Below are 16,894 nucleotides of genomic sequence, written 5' to 3'. Positions count from 1 at the left end.
ATGAAGCCTTCCACGCCCTCTCTTCAAATGCCCTCAGCACTCTGTACAGATTGGTATTATATGGCCTTATTGCTATGGACTATGATGTGTTTGTCTCCATATATGCTTTCCTTGCTAGACTGAGAGCTCCTTAATTGCAAGAACTGTATCTTTCAGTGAATACTAATTGATTGATTCCTGTGCACTGTCAAAGTGGCTAACAATAGTGATGAACAAGATTAACACATCCCAGCCCTCACAAGATGTGTTTGGTGTGCTAAGTGCAGTGAAGAAAATAGAATCATGTGGCAGAAAATGAGTGACTGGGGGTGACAACTTAGACTAGGTAGTCATTAGGCCCCTCAGAGGTGATTTTTGGATTGAGACCTGAGTGATAAGAAGAGTCAGGAATGAGAATATCCAGGAACAGAGCATGCTAGGTGGAAGGAATAACATGTGCAAAGAAGGGGGAGCCCTAAGAGGGAAAAATGACTAGTGTGTTCCAATAACACAAAGAAGTCCCATGTGGCCAGAACAGAGAGTGCAAAGAGGGCAGAGGCAGAAAAGAGACCAGGGACAGGCCAGACCCTGCAGAGCTTGGTGGCTAAGTTTGAATTTTATTCTAGGTGTGATTGGAAGCCTTAGAGGGCTTTAAGCATACAAGTAATGTGATCTGACCTAAGTTTTAACAAAATAATCATGCTGCTATATAGAGGAAGGGTTGTAGGTGGCAAGGATAGAAGCAAGAAGACCAATGTTGAGGCTATTAGAGTTGTCCATGCAAGGGGTGACAGTGGCTTGGAGTAAAGTTATCACAGTGAAGATTGGAGGGAAATGGGTGGATTTAGAAAATATTTTGGAGGTAGAATTGACAGGACTTCCTAATGGATTGAAAGGGAGGTTATAAATGAAAGAGCAAATAAGAACGACCCCAGTCAATGTCATGAAGAAAAAAAAAAAAAAAGCAAAAGGGAACTGTTCTATATCTGTACTGTCCAATATGGTCACCACTGGCCACATGTGGCCATTTGAATTTGTTATTAAAATTAAATTTAAAATTCAGTTCCTCACTTGTACTGGCCATATTTCAAGTGCTCAGTAGCCACAGGTAATTAATGGCTCTCATATTGGGCAGCATAGATATAGAACATTTCCATCATCCCAGAAAGTTCTATTGGACAGCACTGCTCTACATTAAAAAGACTAAAAATTATGAGGACAAAAAGACAAGCCACAGACTGGGAGAAATTCTTGCAAAACACATATCCAATAAGGACAATTAGCCAAAACATACAAAGAATTCTTAAAACTCAACAATAAGAAAACAACCCAATCCAAAAATGGGCCAAAGGTCTTAATACACACCTTACCAAAGAAGCTACACAGGTGGCAGTTAAGTACATTAAGGTATGCTCACTATCATGTCACTAAGGAATTACAAATTAAAACAGTGAGTTCTACTACATACCTAATAGAATAGCTAAAACCAAAACAATGACACCACCAAATGCTGACAAGGATGTAGAGCAACAGGAACTCATTCATTGCTGGTGGGAATGCAAAATAGTACAGCCATTTTGGAAGACAGTTTGGCAGTTTCTTACAAAACTAAAACATAGTTTTAACATACAGTCCTGCTCCTTGCTATTTATTCAAATAAGATGAAAACTCATGTCCACACAAAAACCTGCACATGAGTGTTTGTAGCAGCTTTATTCATAATTGCCAAAGCTTGGAAGCAACAAAGATGTCCTTCAGTAGGTGAATGGATAAACTATGGTACATTCAGACAATGGAATATTTTTCAGCACTAAAAAGAAATGAGCTATTAAGTGACAAAACGTAGAATAATGTTAAATGTGTATCGCTAAGTAAAGGAAGCCATTCTCAAAAGGCTACATACTGCATGATTTTAGCCATATGACATTCTTGAAAAGACAAAACTATAAAGACAGTAAAAATATCAGTGGCTGTGATGGGATTAAGGAAAGGAAGGAGGGATGAATAGGTGGAGCATAAGAATTTTAGAGCAGTGAAACTATTCTGTGTGATACTGTAATGATGGATACATAATATTATACACTTTTCAAAACTCATAGGCCTGTACAACACCAAGAGTGAGCCCTAATGTAAACTATGGACTAAATAATAATGTATCAATATTCATTCATCAGCTATAAAAAATGTGCATACTAATGCAAGATGTTAATACTAGGGGAAATTGCCTCCTGGGGGGGAGATGAGGAACAGGGAATATAAGATATCGCTACACTTTCTGCTCAGTTTTTCTGTAAACCTAAAACTGCTCCAAAAATAAAGTCTATTAATTAGCAGCAACAATGAGAAAGAGTAGAGTGCTCACAAGCATCTAGTACTGGCAAAGAATAGATACTCAATAAATGTTGATTGAATAAATGAATGAACAGATGAATTAGTCAGTCGATGAATCAATAGAACCCAAGCCTCCTGAGCCCCAGTTCAGTACTCCTTCTTGTACATCAGAGGTAGGATGAGGATATAATGTATTGTCAAAACCAAGATACTTGAGAGTGAAATGGGGTGCCATGGGTATAAGTCAGAACTATCCCAGAGATCACAAACTAGGAGCCTGTGAGCCACATCTTATCTCCAAAATTGTTTTGTTTAGCCTATCAGATTAATGTGCCACGTGATATTCTTTAAACATTTAAAGCAGTTGTCCACATTTAACACTATGAAAACTCTGTATAAAGATGTGAATGTCTGACTTCTCTTGGAAAGTGGAAAGATCTGACCCACATTCCTGCTCACTAGTGAATGGCTGGAACCACGTAGCAGCTGCCCCCTTTTGTAAGCAGGTACGTTCCTGTTTGCCACAAATTCCACCTTTCCCTGTTGTATCTCCTGCTCTAGGCCAAGTGTGAGTTTCCATTTCTCATCTTGCTGACACCATTTTGGTGCTGTTTTCTTTTGTAATAGAGTTAAGAAAAGAGGAAATTATTTCTTACATTCAGACCATTCTGCAAAGTAGGGAAAAGGAAAAGGATCCAGAGGGATCCGTTTGTCTTACCCCCAGTCTGTTCTACTGACATCCAGTATATTCTTGGCCTCTATAGACATTTGAGTTTGCCCCTCTGATCTGTACTCTGTGTCTCTCCAGGCTGCAGACCATGCTGGCCTTTAGAATTTTCTCAGGCTGCCACCCACTGATGGAAAAGCTAGATGTGAGGGGAAAACAATGGGCATTATTTAAGCTTACATTTTCATTGTTACCCAAACTCAATATTGCTCATCATCAACTTTTGGTGGAAACTATTTCTGTTGTTTTTCTTAATTGCCTCCAAATGTAACTAGAGAGTGAGACAGAGCAGTAGAGAACACAGCACCCACCTTTCCTTTCTGTGAACATGTGTCATTGGGACACTCAGACATGGGGTTTTGTTCAAATGTGCACTCACTCATTCATCAAGCTCTGGCTATTCTTACAGATGGAAGCACCCTCGCTTCAGCACCAGGACCCCCTGTGGGTCTCCTCAGCAGAGTCAACAACACACGCAAAGGCTCACATGGAGATGGGAAAGTATGGATGGGACACATGTAAGCTAAGGTGTTAGATTTCATTCATAGGTACTCGGGAGCTGCTAAAGTTATTATGGAGCAGAGGAGGCATGTGATCACAGCTAGAATTGTGTGGGGGACAGCTCCAGAAGTGGGAGCACCAGTTAAAAGGCTGTTGCAGTGACCTGAGTGACAAGAGCTATGACTAAGGTGGAGAGAGGGGAACAGAAAAGAGAGGACAGATTTGGAAGACATCTTGAGGTTAGATCTGGCAACTCATAAGATGTGGAGAGTAAAAGATGAAGAATCAAAGATTATCCAGAGATTATGAACTTAAGGGTTGAAAACACCCAAGCCATGATCCAAAAACTTAAGTTAGAAGAATGAAAAATCAGAATTCCCTGGCAGTCCGGTGGTTTAGGACTCTACACTTTCTCTGCCAAGGGCCTGGGTTTAATCCCCGGTCAGAGAACTAAGATCCCACAAGCCACATGGCTTGACCAAAAAAGAAGAATGTGAAGACAAATTATATACTGAGATAAAATGCTTGCAAATCATATATCCAACAACAGATTTATATCTAGAACATATAAAGAACTCTCCAAACTCAACAGTAAAAAAAATCCAATTAATAAAAGACATGAGGAGGATATACAGACAGCAAATAAGTGCATGAAATGATGTTCAACATAATTAGCCATTAGGAAAATGAAAATTGAGACCACAATGAGAGATCCCTACACACCTATCAGAATGGTCAAAATAAAAACTAGTGACACCACTAAATGTTAACAAGAATGCTGAGAAACTAGATCCTTCATACAGTGTTGGTGGGGTACATACCATGGAACACTACTCAGCGAACAAAAAGGAACTAACTTAATGCACACAACAGCCTTAATGGATCTTTAAGAGCATTGTGCTGAGTGAGGGGAAAAAAAATCTCAAAATGTTATATACTGTATGAGTTCATTTATATAACATTCTTGAAATTACAAAGTTATAGACCTAGAGACCAGATTAATGGTTGTCAGGGCTTAAAGATAGGGGGTGGAAGGGAGTTAACAAGGTGGCTTGATGGAGATCTTTTGGTGATGGAATAGTTCTGTATCTTTTTGTGGTGGAAAATGAAAGTGAAAGTCATTCAGTCGTGTCCTACTCTCTGCAACCCCATGGACACAGTCCATGTAATTCTCCAGGCCAGAATACTGGAATGGGTAGCCTTTCCCTTCTCCAGAGGATCTTCCCAACCCAGGGATCAAACCCAGGTCTCCTGCATTGCAGGCAGATTCTTAATCAGCTGAGCCACAAGGGAAGCCCAAGAATACTAGAGTGGGTAGCTTATCCCTTCTCCAGGGCATCTTCTTGACCCAGGAATCAAACTGGGGTCTCCTGCATTGCAGGTGGATTCTTTACCAACTGAGCTATGAAGGAAGCCCTTTTGTGGTGGGGGTTATACAAATTTACACATGTGATAAAAATTTCATAGAATATACACACACACACACATATAAGTGCATATAAAACTGGCAAAATTTAAATATGGTCTGTGAATTATACCAGTGTCAATTTCCTGGTTTGGATATTAAATAATAATTATGTAAGATATTGCCACTTGGAAAAACTTGGTGAAGGCTACTTCTTGGTACTTTTTTTTTTTTACGACTTCCTATAAATCTATAGTAATTTTAAAATTACAAAGTTAAGTACTGTCCCCAAAAAAGGAATAAACTTGATACACTAAAAATTTGCATTTACCTAAAAATTTGCATGAAAATTAAAGGCATTATGCTGCTTGAAAGAATCCAGTCTTAAAATGTTACATACTGATGATTCCATTTATATAACATTCTCAAAAAGACAACACTTACAGTGATGGAGAATAGGTCAGTATTGCCAGGTGGTAAGAGGGGGAGGGGAGGATGTGACTGCAAAAAGAAAGCAGAAGAAATTTTGATGAGTAATGGGACCAATCTGTCTTAAGAATCTTGACATGTGTTAAAAATCATAGAACTGCACATAGCAAAGAAAGTCACTTTTACTGTATGTTTATTTTTTCCCAAGTTTCTATTAATTGAAATTTTATTTTTTTATTATAAATGTATTTAATTGGAGACTAATTACTTTACAATATTGTATTGGTTTTGCCACACATCAACATGAATCTGCCACAGGTATACACGTGTTCTCCATCCTGAATCCCCCTCCCAACTCCCTCCCCATACCATCCCTCTGGGTCATCCCAGTGCACCAGCCCCAAGCATCCTGTATCATGCACCGAACCTAGACTAGCGATTCATTTCATATATGATATTATACATGTTTCAATGCCATTCTCCCAAATCATCCCACCCTCTCCCTCTCCCACAGAGTCCAAAGGACTGTTCTATACATCTGTGTCTCTTTTGCTGTCTCGCATACAGGGTTATCGTTACCATCTTTCTAAATTCCATATATATGTGTTAGTATACTGTATTGGTGTTTTTCTTTCTGGCTTACTTCACTCTGTATAATAGGCTCCAGTTTAATCCACCTCATTAGAACTTATTCAAATGTATTATTTTTAATGGCTGAGTAATATTCCATTGTGTATATTTAATACTGTATTAAAAATTAAACTAGATAGGCAAGTGGGTGCTGATTTTTCTTTCCTTCCTTTCTTCCATTTATCCATTTATTGAGCACCTACTATGTGTGAAGCACTGTGCTAGATATCAACCAAAAGTAAGGCAGCTAGGTCCTTGCCCTCATGGAACATCCTTCCTGTTTTAGAGTAAAAGTGGTCAGTAGGGTTTGGAGCCCAGTATTTTGGCTTGGGGAAGTAGGTCAAGAAGAAGACTGTGGAGGGACCAGTGCTGTAGGATTTCAAGTGATTGCTTTTCCCTCAAAGATTCTTAGACCTGAGAGTAGGGGGAAATCCCCCAATTCATCTTTCACAGGTGCTCGTGAGAGAAAATGCTAAAAGGGTTGTACCTTGCTAAGCGGGGGAAGAAATGTTGGGGATGCGGAAAGATTTGATGCAATTAGTGAAGTATAGACTCTGAAAAGTATTACCCAAATTTGTGCATGTGTGTATGTGTGGCTTAAAACAACCATTTGTTTAGCTCATGACTTTGTGAGTTGGCAATAGGGCTGGGTTCAGCTGAGCGGTTCTTCTGGTTTTGGCTGAGTTCACCTAGCACTGCAGTCGGCCAGCTGTCCAAGGCCTCACTCACATGCCTGATGGGTGGCTGGTGGTTGCTGGGGTAACTGGACCAGATGTCTCTCACCATCCAGCAGCCTAGCCTGAGCTTGTTCCTATGTTGGGGGGGGGGGTGGGCAGGGTTCCCAAGGACAGCAAGAGAACAAGCCCCCAAATGAAAGTGCCTTTTTAACAGCTTTATTGAGGTATAGTTCACATATGTTACTTGACTTTGAATTTTGTTTTCTCTCCTATTTGCAGGGAATCTGAAGCACGTGGTCTAGTTGACAAAAAGAGATCAAATTTCCAGAGCCAAAGAGCAGTGCCTATAATGAAGACAGCGTGTTTATGCGAGCAGTGTGTGGAATTTGTGACTGCAGGGGAAATTTGGAAGAAATTACTTCCTGAAAATTTCCAAGGGGCACCAAGTGGCAGCTGGCCTCCTAACATGAAGCAGGCAGGCACCCCAGAGGCCTCAACTAGACCTAGGGGAAGACAAACATTTCCAACATTTAAAGTGTTTATTTTTAAAAAACACACAGATGCCGTTTCTAATCTTTGAAAATTATTTTTAGGCAAGTTGGGGAGGGGGTATTTTTATTTTCTTAAAGGAGACAGATCAGAAGCTGGAGGAAAGCATGGAGATTTGGTTGGCAGTTGGTGGGGCAGTAGGGAGATGAGAGTCAGGGTTTGGGCCTCAGGATCATCCAGGTGGAACCTTGGGGGAGGGGGATCTGGTCACAGATGGGGAGAAATCCACCTGTGTTGTTTTCAGGATTACAAATTTATTTTGTTTTTTAATAAAATCTTTGCAAACCTACCTCTCTTCCATTTTCCTCATTGTGAAGTACCACTAACAGCACATAGTTGTGAACATTTCCTCTCACTGAAGTATAAAGACTAACCCTGCTGCTTCCCTGTTCTGCTCAGCCCCAGCCTGATAGGGTGACTCTGAGAAACTAATGTGTCTTCCACTAAGTCCCGGGGACAGAAAGCCAAGCTCTAACCTGTGCTGGGGCCTGACCAGAGCTCACAGAAATACAGGTGCTGCAACCATGGGGAAGGCCTTGCTGGCTACCCAGAGAGAATCTATCCTGCCTAGGGAGTGACTCAGCAGTGGGAAGAGCAGGTGGCAGGTCAGATCCAAGAGGGACATCTTGATGAATAGAGGCTACTTCCCATCAAGCACGCTTGATGAAAATGGGATACAGGTGTAATGTGTTGGTTTTCCTATAACCTCAAAGGCAAAGATGGAGAAGGCAATGGCACCCCACTCTAGTACTCTTGCCTGGAAAATCCATGGACAGAGGAGCCTGGTAGGCTGCAGTTCATGGGGTTGTGAAGAGTCGGACATGACTGAGCGACTTCACTTGCACTTTTTACTTGCATGCATTGGAGAAGGAAATGGCAACCCACTCCAGTGTTCTTGCCTGGAGAATCCCAGGGACGGGGAAACCTGGTGGGCTGCCATCTATGGCGTCACACAGAGTCAGACACGACTGAAGCAACTTAGCAGCAGCAGCAGAAAAGGCAAAGAAAAGATGGCAAAATGCAGATGGGGGTCTTGAGAGAGATAAGAAAGCAGAAGTGACAGCCAAATGTCACAGTTTTGGAATTTGATTCACCAAGTATGCAGCTCCTACAGCTACTGGGACTTGGATGGGAGACAAGGACACAACCCCATCCTGGCCATCTAGAGACTCCCAGACAAGGCAAAGGAGGAGAGAAGGAACCAGATCCCAACATGCTTCATGCTCTGTAACAAACAGGAGTCCTGAACTCTAAGAGCACTGAGGAGAGAGCAACCTACCAGGCCAGGGCAGCATCCCAGAGCATTTCAAAGGGGATGATATTTGAACTGGGGCTTGTAGGATGTTGTATTTCTCCAGGCTACTGAGAGGAGGAAGGGCTTCTGCAGAAGGGAGTGGAAAAAGCCTTGAACATGTCCTGGGATGGGAATCAGTTCATTTCAGTTCAGTTCAGTTGCTCAGTCGTGTCTAAGTCTTTGTGACCCATGGACTGCAGTTGCTCAGTCGTGTCTAAGTCTTTGTGACCCATGGACTGCAGCACGCCAGGCCTCCCTGGATGGGAATAGCCAAACTTTTATTAAACAGCATTGGAGTACCTGGACGGCTAGGAATACCAGTCACTTCAAATGCCCACAATTCTAATTATACACTCAGCTTAAGGATAATTTTACTTATACCAAAATGTAAGATTTTAAAAAATAGAAGAGGGAGAGGCACTGAATGGGGCAGGTGGGGGTGTGGAGGAAGCCAAGAAAGACAAAAACTCTGAATTCTCAGCCTGTGAAGAACCACCTGCCAAGATTTGTCCTTTCAAAAGCTTGCTGGGTCTGATATCCAAATCCTTCCTAAGGGACCCACCTTCCAAAGTCATCACCCAAATTCCTGTGAAGGACTCAGCCACAAGACACAACTACAGGGTAAAGTGGTGAATACTAGTGCTTCATTTTCCTCTCAAGAGGAATGAGCCTGAACCAGAAGGAGCCCTTTCCCACTGGGCAGCCAGGGCTACCTTCTCAGCAGCACCAGCTCTGCTGGCTGAGCCCCAGAGTGAGCTGCTGAACCTAGGCCAGGCCTGTTCTGAGACATGGCACCACCTCAGTGGCCTCAATGTCCTTCAGGAGAAGGCAATGGCACCCCACTCCAATACTCTTGCCTGGAGAATCCCATGGATGGAGGAGCCTGGTAGGCTGTGGTCCATGGGGTCGCAAAGAGTCTGACACGACTGAGAGACTTTGCTTTCACTTTTCACTTTCACGCATTGGAGAAGGAAATGGCAACCCACTCCAGTGTTCTTGCCTGGAGAATCCCAGGGATGGTGGAGCCTGGTGGGCTGCCATCTATGGGGTCGCACAGAGTCAGACATGACTGAAGCGACGCAGCAGCAGCAGCAGCAGAAGCAGAAGCAGCAATGGCCTTCAGGATTCCTCTTCATTCCATTCTTGTTAAAATGTTAGGCAAAAAAAAATCTCATAGATGGAACTCGGAATCATTTTCCATTTTTTACAATTAAAATACCAAACAAAAGTGGTATTCTCAAAACAAACAAGACAGATTGAGTTATTCCGCTCAGTTTAACCTCATCAAATTATACACATTAAATATGTGCAACTTTTTGTCTATCCATTACACCCTCAGTAAAGCTGTTTTAAAAAAGAAAAAAGTATTTCTTTGCTAAGAATTATCTTAATTGCCTAGAGGAAAAAAGACTGAAAGGAAATACACCAAGATATTAACTGAGGTGGGCTTCTGTGGAGGAAGAAGATATAAGGATAGTTTAATTTTGGTTTCTTCTACTTTTCAATATTTTCCCAGTTTTCTTAATAAGCATGATCTAGTTTTGTAATAGGAAAAATAAATACATAAACTCTTTATAAAAAGAATTGATCTGCAGGTGAAGTTACAGATCAAAGTAAATTCAAGACATCCACTGAGGAAGTGTTTGTGCTTAGGCCCCAGGGCTGTTCTAACAGCCCAGGAGGTTCTGAGCTGGCAAGGAAGACTGGTCCGGCTGGAGGGCTGATCTACGATTCACTCAGCCAGAGAGGGTCTTTTTAGATAAGGTGGCTTGAAGGAAGGGCAACTTTGTACCCAGTTTGAGCTTACCTTCCCTTCAGGAAACATCCGCCTTTTTGCCCAAAAGGACCAGCCATCATAACCATAGTAATAACACAAAGCAAGGCTTAGAATATACCCCATTTTACAAATCACTTTTATTTATACTATGTCACTATCCACCCTGCTGGGTGGGTATTATCATCTCTATTCTATAGATTAGCAAATTGAGGCCACAAACTGTGAAGTAACTTGCCCCTTGTCAGTGGCAGAGCCAGGAAGCCAACCCAGCTGGAACTACAAGTTCCCTTACTTCCCCGTCGTTCCCTCCCCCTCAACCCCACACTGAGTGCCACTAAAAGATTTTTAAACTGTGACTTTGGAGTAAACAACTTTCTTCTTGCTTCCAAAGTCCAAGCTGGACCAAGCCTTATGCTGCTCTGCAACCCTCCCCTCACATCAACAAGAGTAAGTACTTGTGTGCTTTTCAGCAAGTTACTCGACCTTTCTGGGTCTGTTTCCTTATCCCTGTAAAGTGGGGCAAATAATTCCCGCACTTCATGTGCTATTGTGAGTGCTTGATGAATTATCTTAGATGAAAGGACTTTGAAAAGAATCTAAAGTCTAGTGTGCAGGAGGGCCTGCCAGAAAAATGAGCCTGGAAAGACCAACCTCTGAGGAAAACCCAGGGCTCCCAGGAGCCCCACAGGCCTTCACTATCTCTCACCAAGGAACACAGAGAGGCCAGAGAGACCAAAAGAGAGCTTTAGGCTGTGTTCACAACTCAAGGTTTAGACAATAACCCTTTAAAAAGCATGTATATATATATATATGTATATATATATATATATATATATATATATATATAGGATATGCCTTTATTTGCATAAAACACCTCTGGAAAGAGACAAGAAACTGGGGCACCTCAGTTTCCTGCACCTCAGGCAGGAAAACCATGTGGCAGAGGAGTAAGGGGGGCTTGCACTATGTTCCTTTTTGTATCTTTTGATTTTTGAATCATGTGAATGTACTACCTGGTTCCCCCCCGCCAAAGTAAATATACATATATCTATACATATATACATATACATATATTTATATATATATAAAAAGCCAATGGAAAAATCCCAAGCCAGTTTCCCTTTGGGGGGAGGGGGTGGATCTGCCTCTGCTGCCTCCATTGTGAGCTGTCACAGAAAGAGGGGTATATTTCCAATTCTATATTTAAAAGACTCTTTCTAAGGCAGAAAAACTTCTTTATAAGAAAATCAAATATTGTGATTCAACCAAAAAGGAAGGAGGAGAAAGAAGAGGGGGACAAAAAGAGGGAAGAAAAAGAAGAAAAGCAAACAGCCATCAAGGCTAATCAGGTTTTGACATCTCTAAGCCTCTGCATGGAAAACTCAGCAGCACTTCCTCCCCAACCTTGGCCAAGGACGAGCCCCCAAACCTGCTCAGTGCTGGGCCCCAAGCTGATCAGCAGCACGTATGCACTTTGGCTTCAACCTGCCTAAGTTTGACTCCCCTCCCTGTTACTCACTAGCTGTGTGACTTTGGCCAAGAAATGCTCTCTGTGAGCCTTAGTCTCCTCATCCATCAAATGGAGATACTCCCTGTACTACCTTATTGGCTGATTTTGAGGGATCAAAGAGATCATGGAAGAAAACACATTTAGCATACATATTAGATGTCAGTTATCAGACACTGCTCCTGCCCTAAATGAAAAGGTAAAGAATCTAGGCAAAGAATCTTCCTGACATTCTCTGGCTTCAGAAATTAGGGGAAGAGAATGCAAATTAATGTGGTTGTGCATTGGTACATTGTTCTGGGGCAAAGAGACATAGCTATTACTAGATTCTCAATACTCAACAGGGTTTTGAAAGCTACCTACTAAAGGTTTTGAGAGCTGCAAATGTAAAGACAGACATGAATAGTGCCTTTGAAGATGGGGACAATCCAAGACCCTCACCTTAGGGTCTCTGCATAGGCTAGTACTTTTACCTGCAATGCTCAGATCTTCCCCAGACTGGCTCCTTTTAGCCATGCCATCTAAAGTAGCCACCTTGCTCTCTTTGTTCCAAAATACCATTTATTTTCATACCATTTACCATTATCTTATTCTTTTTTATTCCTACACATACATACATACACACACACACACACACACACACACACACACACACATGCCCTCGAAGGGTGGGAACTTTGGCAGTTTCATTGCTGTACCCCAGTACTGGGCATGGTACCTGGCACCTGTAATTCTCCATACATACCTACGTGATGGTGAAACTACACAGTGAAACAAAGCAATGTTTCACATTCTGGGTATTACAGGACACAGAAATGGGCAGGCAATCTAGACTGGGGCAACCATGAAGGCTATGATATTTAAGCTGATCTTGGAGCAGGCATCAGGGGCAGACATTTCAGGCAAAGGCACGTGAAATTTAGGGAAGTGACAAGCAGTTCAGTGCTGCTAGAACACAGAATATTAGGCTATTCAAGTAAATCAACTGTGAAAAGATGTTTTTCAGACAATAGGGGAAATTTGGACAGAGACTAGGTGATGTTAAAAAATTGTTGATAATTTTGTTAAGTATGATAACAACATAGTAGTTACATATTTATCTAAGTCCTCAACTGTTAAAAATACAAAGTGAACTATTTACAGGTGAAATAATATATCTGAGGTTTCTTTAAAATTACTCCAGAAGGGGCAAGTGTATGGGTGTGTGGCAGTCTATGGGTGTGTGGGTTGAGATAAATGAAACAAAATTTGAAAAATGTTGATCATTGTTGAAGCTTCATGTTTGATGGACACGTGGAAGTTGGATGTACTATTCTCTCTACTTTTATGTGCTTTTAAATTTCCATAAGAAAAAACTGAAATATATATTAGTGAGTGACAAGAAGGAAAATAGCAAGGGCCAGTCACAAAGGGCCTCTGTGCCAGGTAGAGGAGGTGAGACTTGATCCTGCAGGTAAGAAGCCATCAGAAACTTTTAAGCCAAAGAGTGGCTTGATCAGATTTGTATTTTAAAAAGATCGCTGTAGCCACTGGGATAACTGAAGTGAGCCTGCTGAGGCTCAGCTCCAAAGTTGCTGAGAAACCTCTGTTTACCTCTGACGGAAGGAGCCCTAATGCTTTCCTCCCTCAACTGGCCCACAGAGCCTTTCTTATTTGGTGAGAGAGAAAGTAATGGAAAGACATTTTTTTTTTTTTTTTGCAATAGATGACTCAAGGAAAACATTCAAACAATAAGAAAATGGTTCCTTCATAATACCATACCTCAGCAAACACCACTATTAGCAGTTTGGTGTTTGTCTCCAGACTTTTTTCATTTTTTTCATAAATATATATTGACTACCTGCTATGTAGTATGGGCTTCCCTGGTGGCTCAGACGGTAAAGGGTCTGCCTGCAATGAGGGAGACCTGGGTTTGATTCCTGGGTTGGGAAGATCCCCTGGAGAAGAAAATGGCAATCCCCTCCAGCACTCTTGCCTGGAAAATCCCATGGACAGAGGAGCCTGATAGGCTACAGTCCATGGGGTCGCAAAGAGTCGGACACGACTGAGCGACTTCACTATTCACTAGTCACTAGTCACTATGTACTATGCAGAGTACCAGGCACTGGGGTCATATCTGTGGACAAAGCAGACAATAATCCCTGACCCTAGGGAGCTGGCATTATGCATATATGACCACTTGACTTTTTTTTTTTAACAAATGAAATCATCCTGTCTGGTAACCTGATTTTTCTCACTTCGTTATATGCCATGGACAGTTTTCCATATCAATCCACAAAGAGCTACCATATTATCTTTTACTATGACGTATTTCAGACATACCAAAAAATCTGGCATACCTGATCCCTTAAAGTGGTCATATTATATGGATGCTCCAAAATTTGTTTAACCTGTCCTTTAATGCTGAACATTCAGAATATTCTCATTTTTCCTTACAAATAAAAACACTGAATTAGTCATTAGGGAAATGCAAATCAAAACCACAATGAGTTGCCAGTTTATTCCTATTTGAATGGCTATAATAAAAATAAAGCAGAAAATAACAAGAGGGTATGAAGATGTGGAGAAATTGGAACCTTTGTATATTGCTATGGGGATGCAAAACAGTGCAGCCACTGTAGAAAACAGTTTGGCAGTCCTTAAGTTAAACATAGAATTACCATTTGACCCACCAATTCTAGTCCTAGATATATGCCCCAAAAGAATTGAAAACATATTCAAATACTTGTACATGAGTATTCATAGCAGGACTCTTCATAATAGTCAAAAGGTGGAAATGACTTAAATGTCTACCAATAGATGAATGAATGAACAAATTGTGGCATATGCATCCAGTGAAATATTATTCTGCCATAAAAAGGAATGAAGTATGGACACATGTTACAGTACTCAAAAACCTCATGCTAAGTGAAAGAAGCCAGGCACCAAAAGTCGCACAGTGTATTCCATTCATATGAAACATCGAGAATAAGTAAAAGCATAAGGACAGAAGGCAGATTGGTTGTTGTCTGGACAGAGGGGGAAATGAGTAACTGTTTAATGGGCACAGATTTTATTTTGAGGTAATAAAAGTATTTTGAAACTAGGCAGAGGTGGTGGTTGTGTGACACCAAATGCCACCAAATTATTGACTTTAAAATGACTAATTTTATGTTATGTGAATTTTGCCTCAAAGAAAATTTTTTGCAATGAAGATCCTCTCTTACACCCTTGCACATTTGTTGTATTATTTTCTTATGATACATTTGTTAAAATGGAACTGCTGAATCAAAGGGTGTGAACATTAAAAACAAACAAAACCGGTGATGGATTTTGATCACCAGAAGTGTTTGTTGTTTGAATTTTGGTTGCTCTGATTTTATTAGTGGAGTTGAACATGTTTTTATATGCTTAGCAGTAAGTTATTCTTTAACTATCTGTTTCTTCCGTTACACTCAAGACCTTTCCTACCTGTATTCATGTCAGCACTCCTGAATGCCTGACCAGCACATAGTAGGACTCTGGTGAATGTGGTGAGGAGCTGAAGGGAAAGCAGTGACTGTCAGCTCCTCCTGGTGCCCCCAGGTGCCCCGGCTAACTCTCAACATCCAGTGCAGTTCCAACACATCTTCCCCCAGAAAGTCACCTAAATTTAAATATTTGTACATGAGTATTCATAGCATTCATATTCATGAAGAGCAGAACTCTTCATAATAGTCAAAAGGTGGAGATGACTCAAATGTCTATCAACTGGAATCCACACTGTGAGTGGCATGGAGGGCATGGGTTTGTATTGGAAATGGAGATAAAGATAGAATAAGGGTAAGAATGAGGATTAAACTGAGAGGTGGAAAAAATGTTTATGTGTATCTGCGAATGCAGACAAACGGAAGAGAAACCACCAAAATCACAGCTGTATACTGGGAACAGGGGTGGGGAGAAGGGGACAGGGACAACTATTATTTGTCAAGGTCTTCTCCAGTATTCCCTGGCTTGCTTCTCTGCCGGGCTGTTGGCTACTCCCCAGAAGCTTCCTAGCTGACTGGACCTCCTCCTCTGAAGGTGCCTGTCAGCTCCATGGCATGATTCTGGGGTCACCAGCATAGAAGGCGGGAGAGAGGGGCAACTGCCATCCTTCCAGCCCTACCCGCTCTGCCCATGAATTACCAGCCTCCATCTGACTTTCATTCATATCGTTTTCTCCTTTGAGGAATATTCTGCAGAATCTGTTTCATATTCCACTCCTGAGTCTATTTGGCTAATCTCTGCCCCAGGTCACTTCTGATTCTCCTGCAACTTCTTCCTCCCACACCCAGAAGCTAGACTCTCTGGCTCAGCCATTCCTTCATTCAACAGATATTTGAACATCTGCTATGTGCCAAGTAGTATACTAATCATCAGAGATTCAAAAGTGAACAAAATACAGAAATCTCTACCCTGACAGAGCGTGCATTCTAGCTGGACAGACAGATAAATATAATATGGTAAGTAGTGATCAGTGCTATGGAGAAAAAGCAAGGCGAGAGTTGAGAGTGACAGGGTTGCTGTTTCAGATAGAGTGCCCAAAGAAGGCCCATATGAAGAGGTAACATTGAGCCAAGACCTGAATGCAGTGAGGTGACAAGCCATGTGTCTCTCTTGGAAAGTATTCCAACCAGGGGGAACAGCAAAATGCAAAGCGCCTGAGACAGAAACCACCTTGTCACCTGTGAAAACATAGAGGCCACTGTGCCTAAAGTAAAGGGAATGGGGAGGGGGGAGGAGGGAAAAATGTGGAGAAGTAGAAGGGCCAAGGTACTACAGGTACTATTAGGACTTCGATCTTTGCCCTGTGGGAGATGGAGAGCTGTTGGAGCCTCCTGAGCAGAGAAGGAAGGGATCCCTTTGGCTGCTTTGTAGAGAACAGACTGCAGGAGCAAAGAGACCAGTCAGGAAGCTGCGGCAGCGATCTAGGTAAGAGATGACAGTGGCTATATATGTATAACTGAACCACTTTGCTGTGCACTTGAAATTAACACCGCACTGTAAATTTACTATACTTCAATTTTTAAAAAAAAATTTTTTTAAAGAGAGTGAGAGATGACAGTGACTTAGACCAGAGTTGTGGCT

General features: G+C 41.6%; 1 protein-coding gene across 2 annotated transcripts in view; it reads left to right on the top strand.

Moving 5' to 3' along the window:
* HDAC8 (histone deacetylase 8) overlaps positions 1–7,517 on the top strand; it is a 262,891-nt gene extending 255,374 nt beyond the window's left edge. For both annotated transcript variants that reach the window (XM_070291830.1, XM_070291829.1), the window contains one exon: positions 6,959–7,517. In XM_070291830.1, coding sequence (XP_070147931.1) covers positions 6,959–6,981 — 23 coding nt within the window. In that variant the 3' untranslated portion in view covers positions 6,982–7,517. The remainder of the gene's footprint in view (positions 1–6,958) is intronic.
* Positions 7,518–16,894: the final 9,377 nt, after the last annotated feature.

Source organism: Ovis canadensis, chromosome X (assembly GCF_042477335.2).
Source record: "Ovis canadensis isolate MfBH-ARS-UI-01 breed Bighorn chromosome X, ARS-UI_OviCan_v2, whole genome shotgun sequence".
NCBI classification, from domain to species: domain Eukaryota; kingdom Metazoa; phylum Chordata; class Mammalia; order Artiodactyla; family Bovidae; genus Ovis; species Ovis canadensis.
This window is presented reverse-complemented; position numbering and strand designations above follow the sequence as displayed.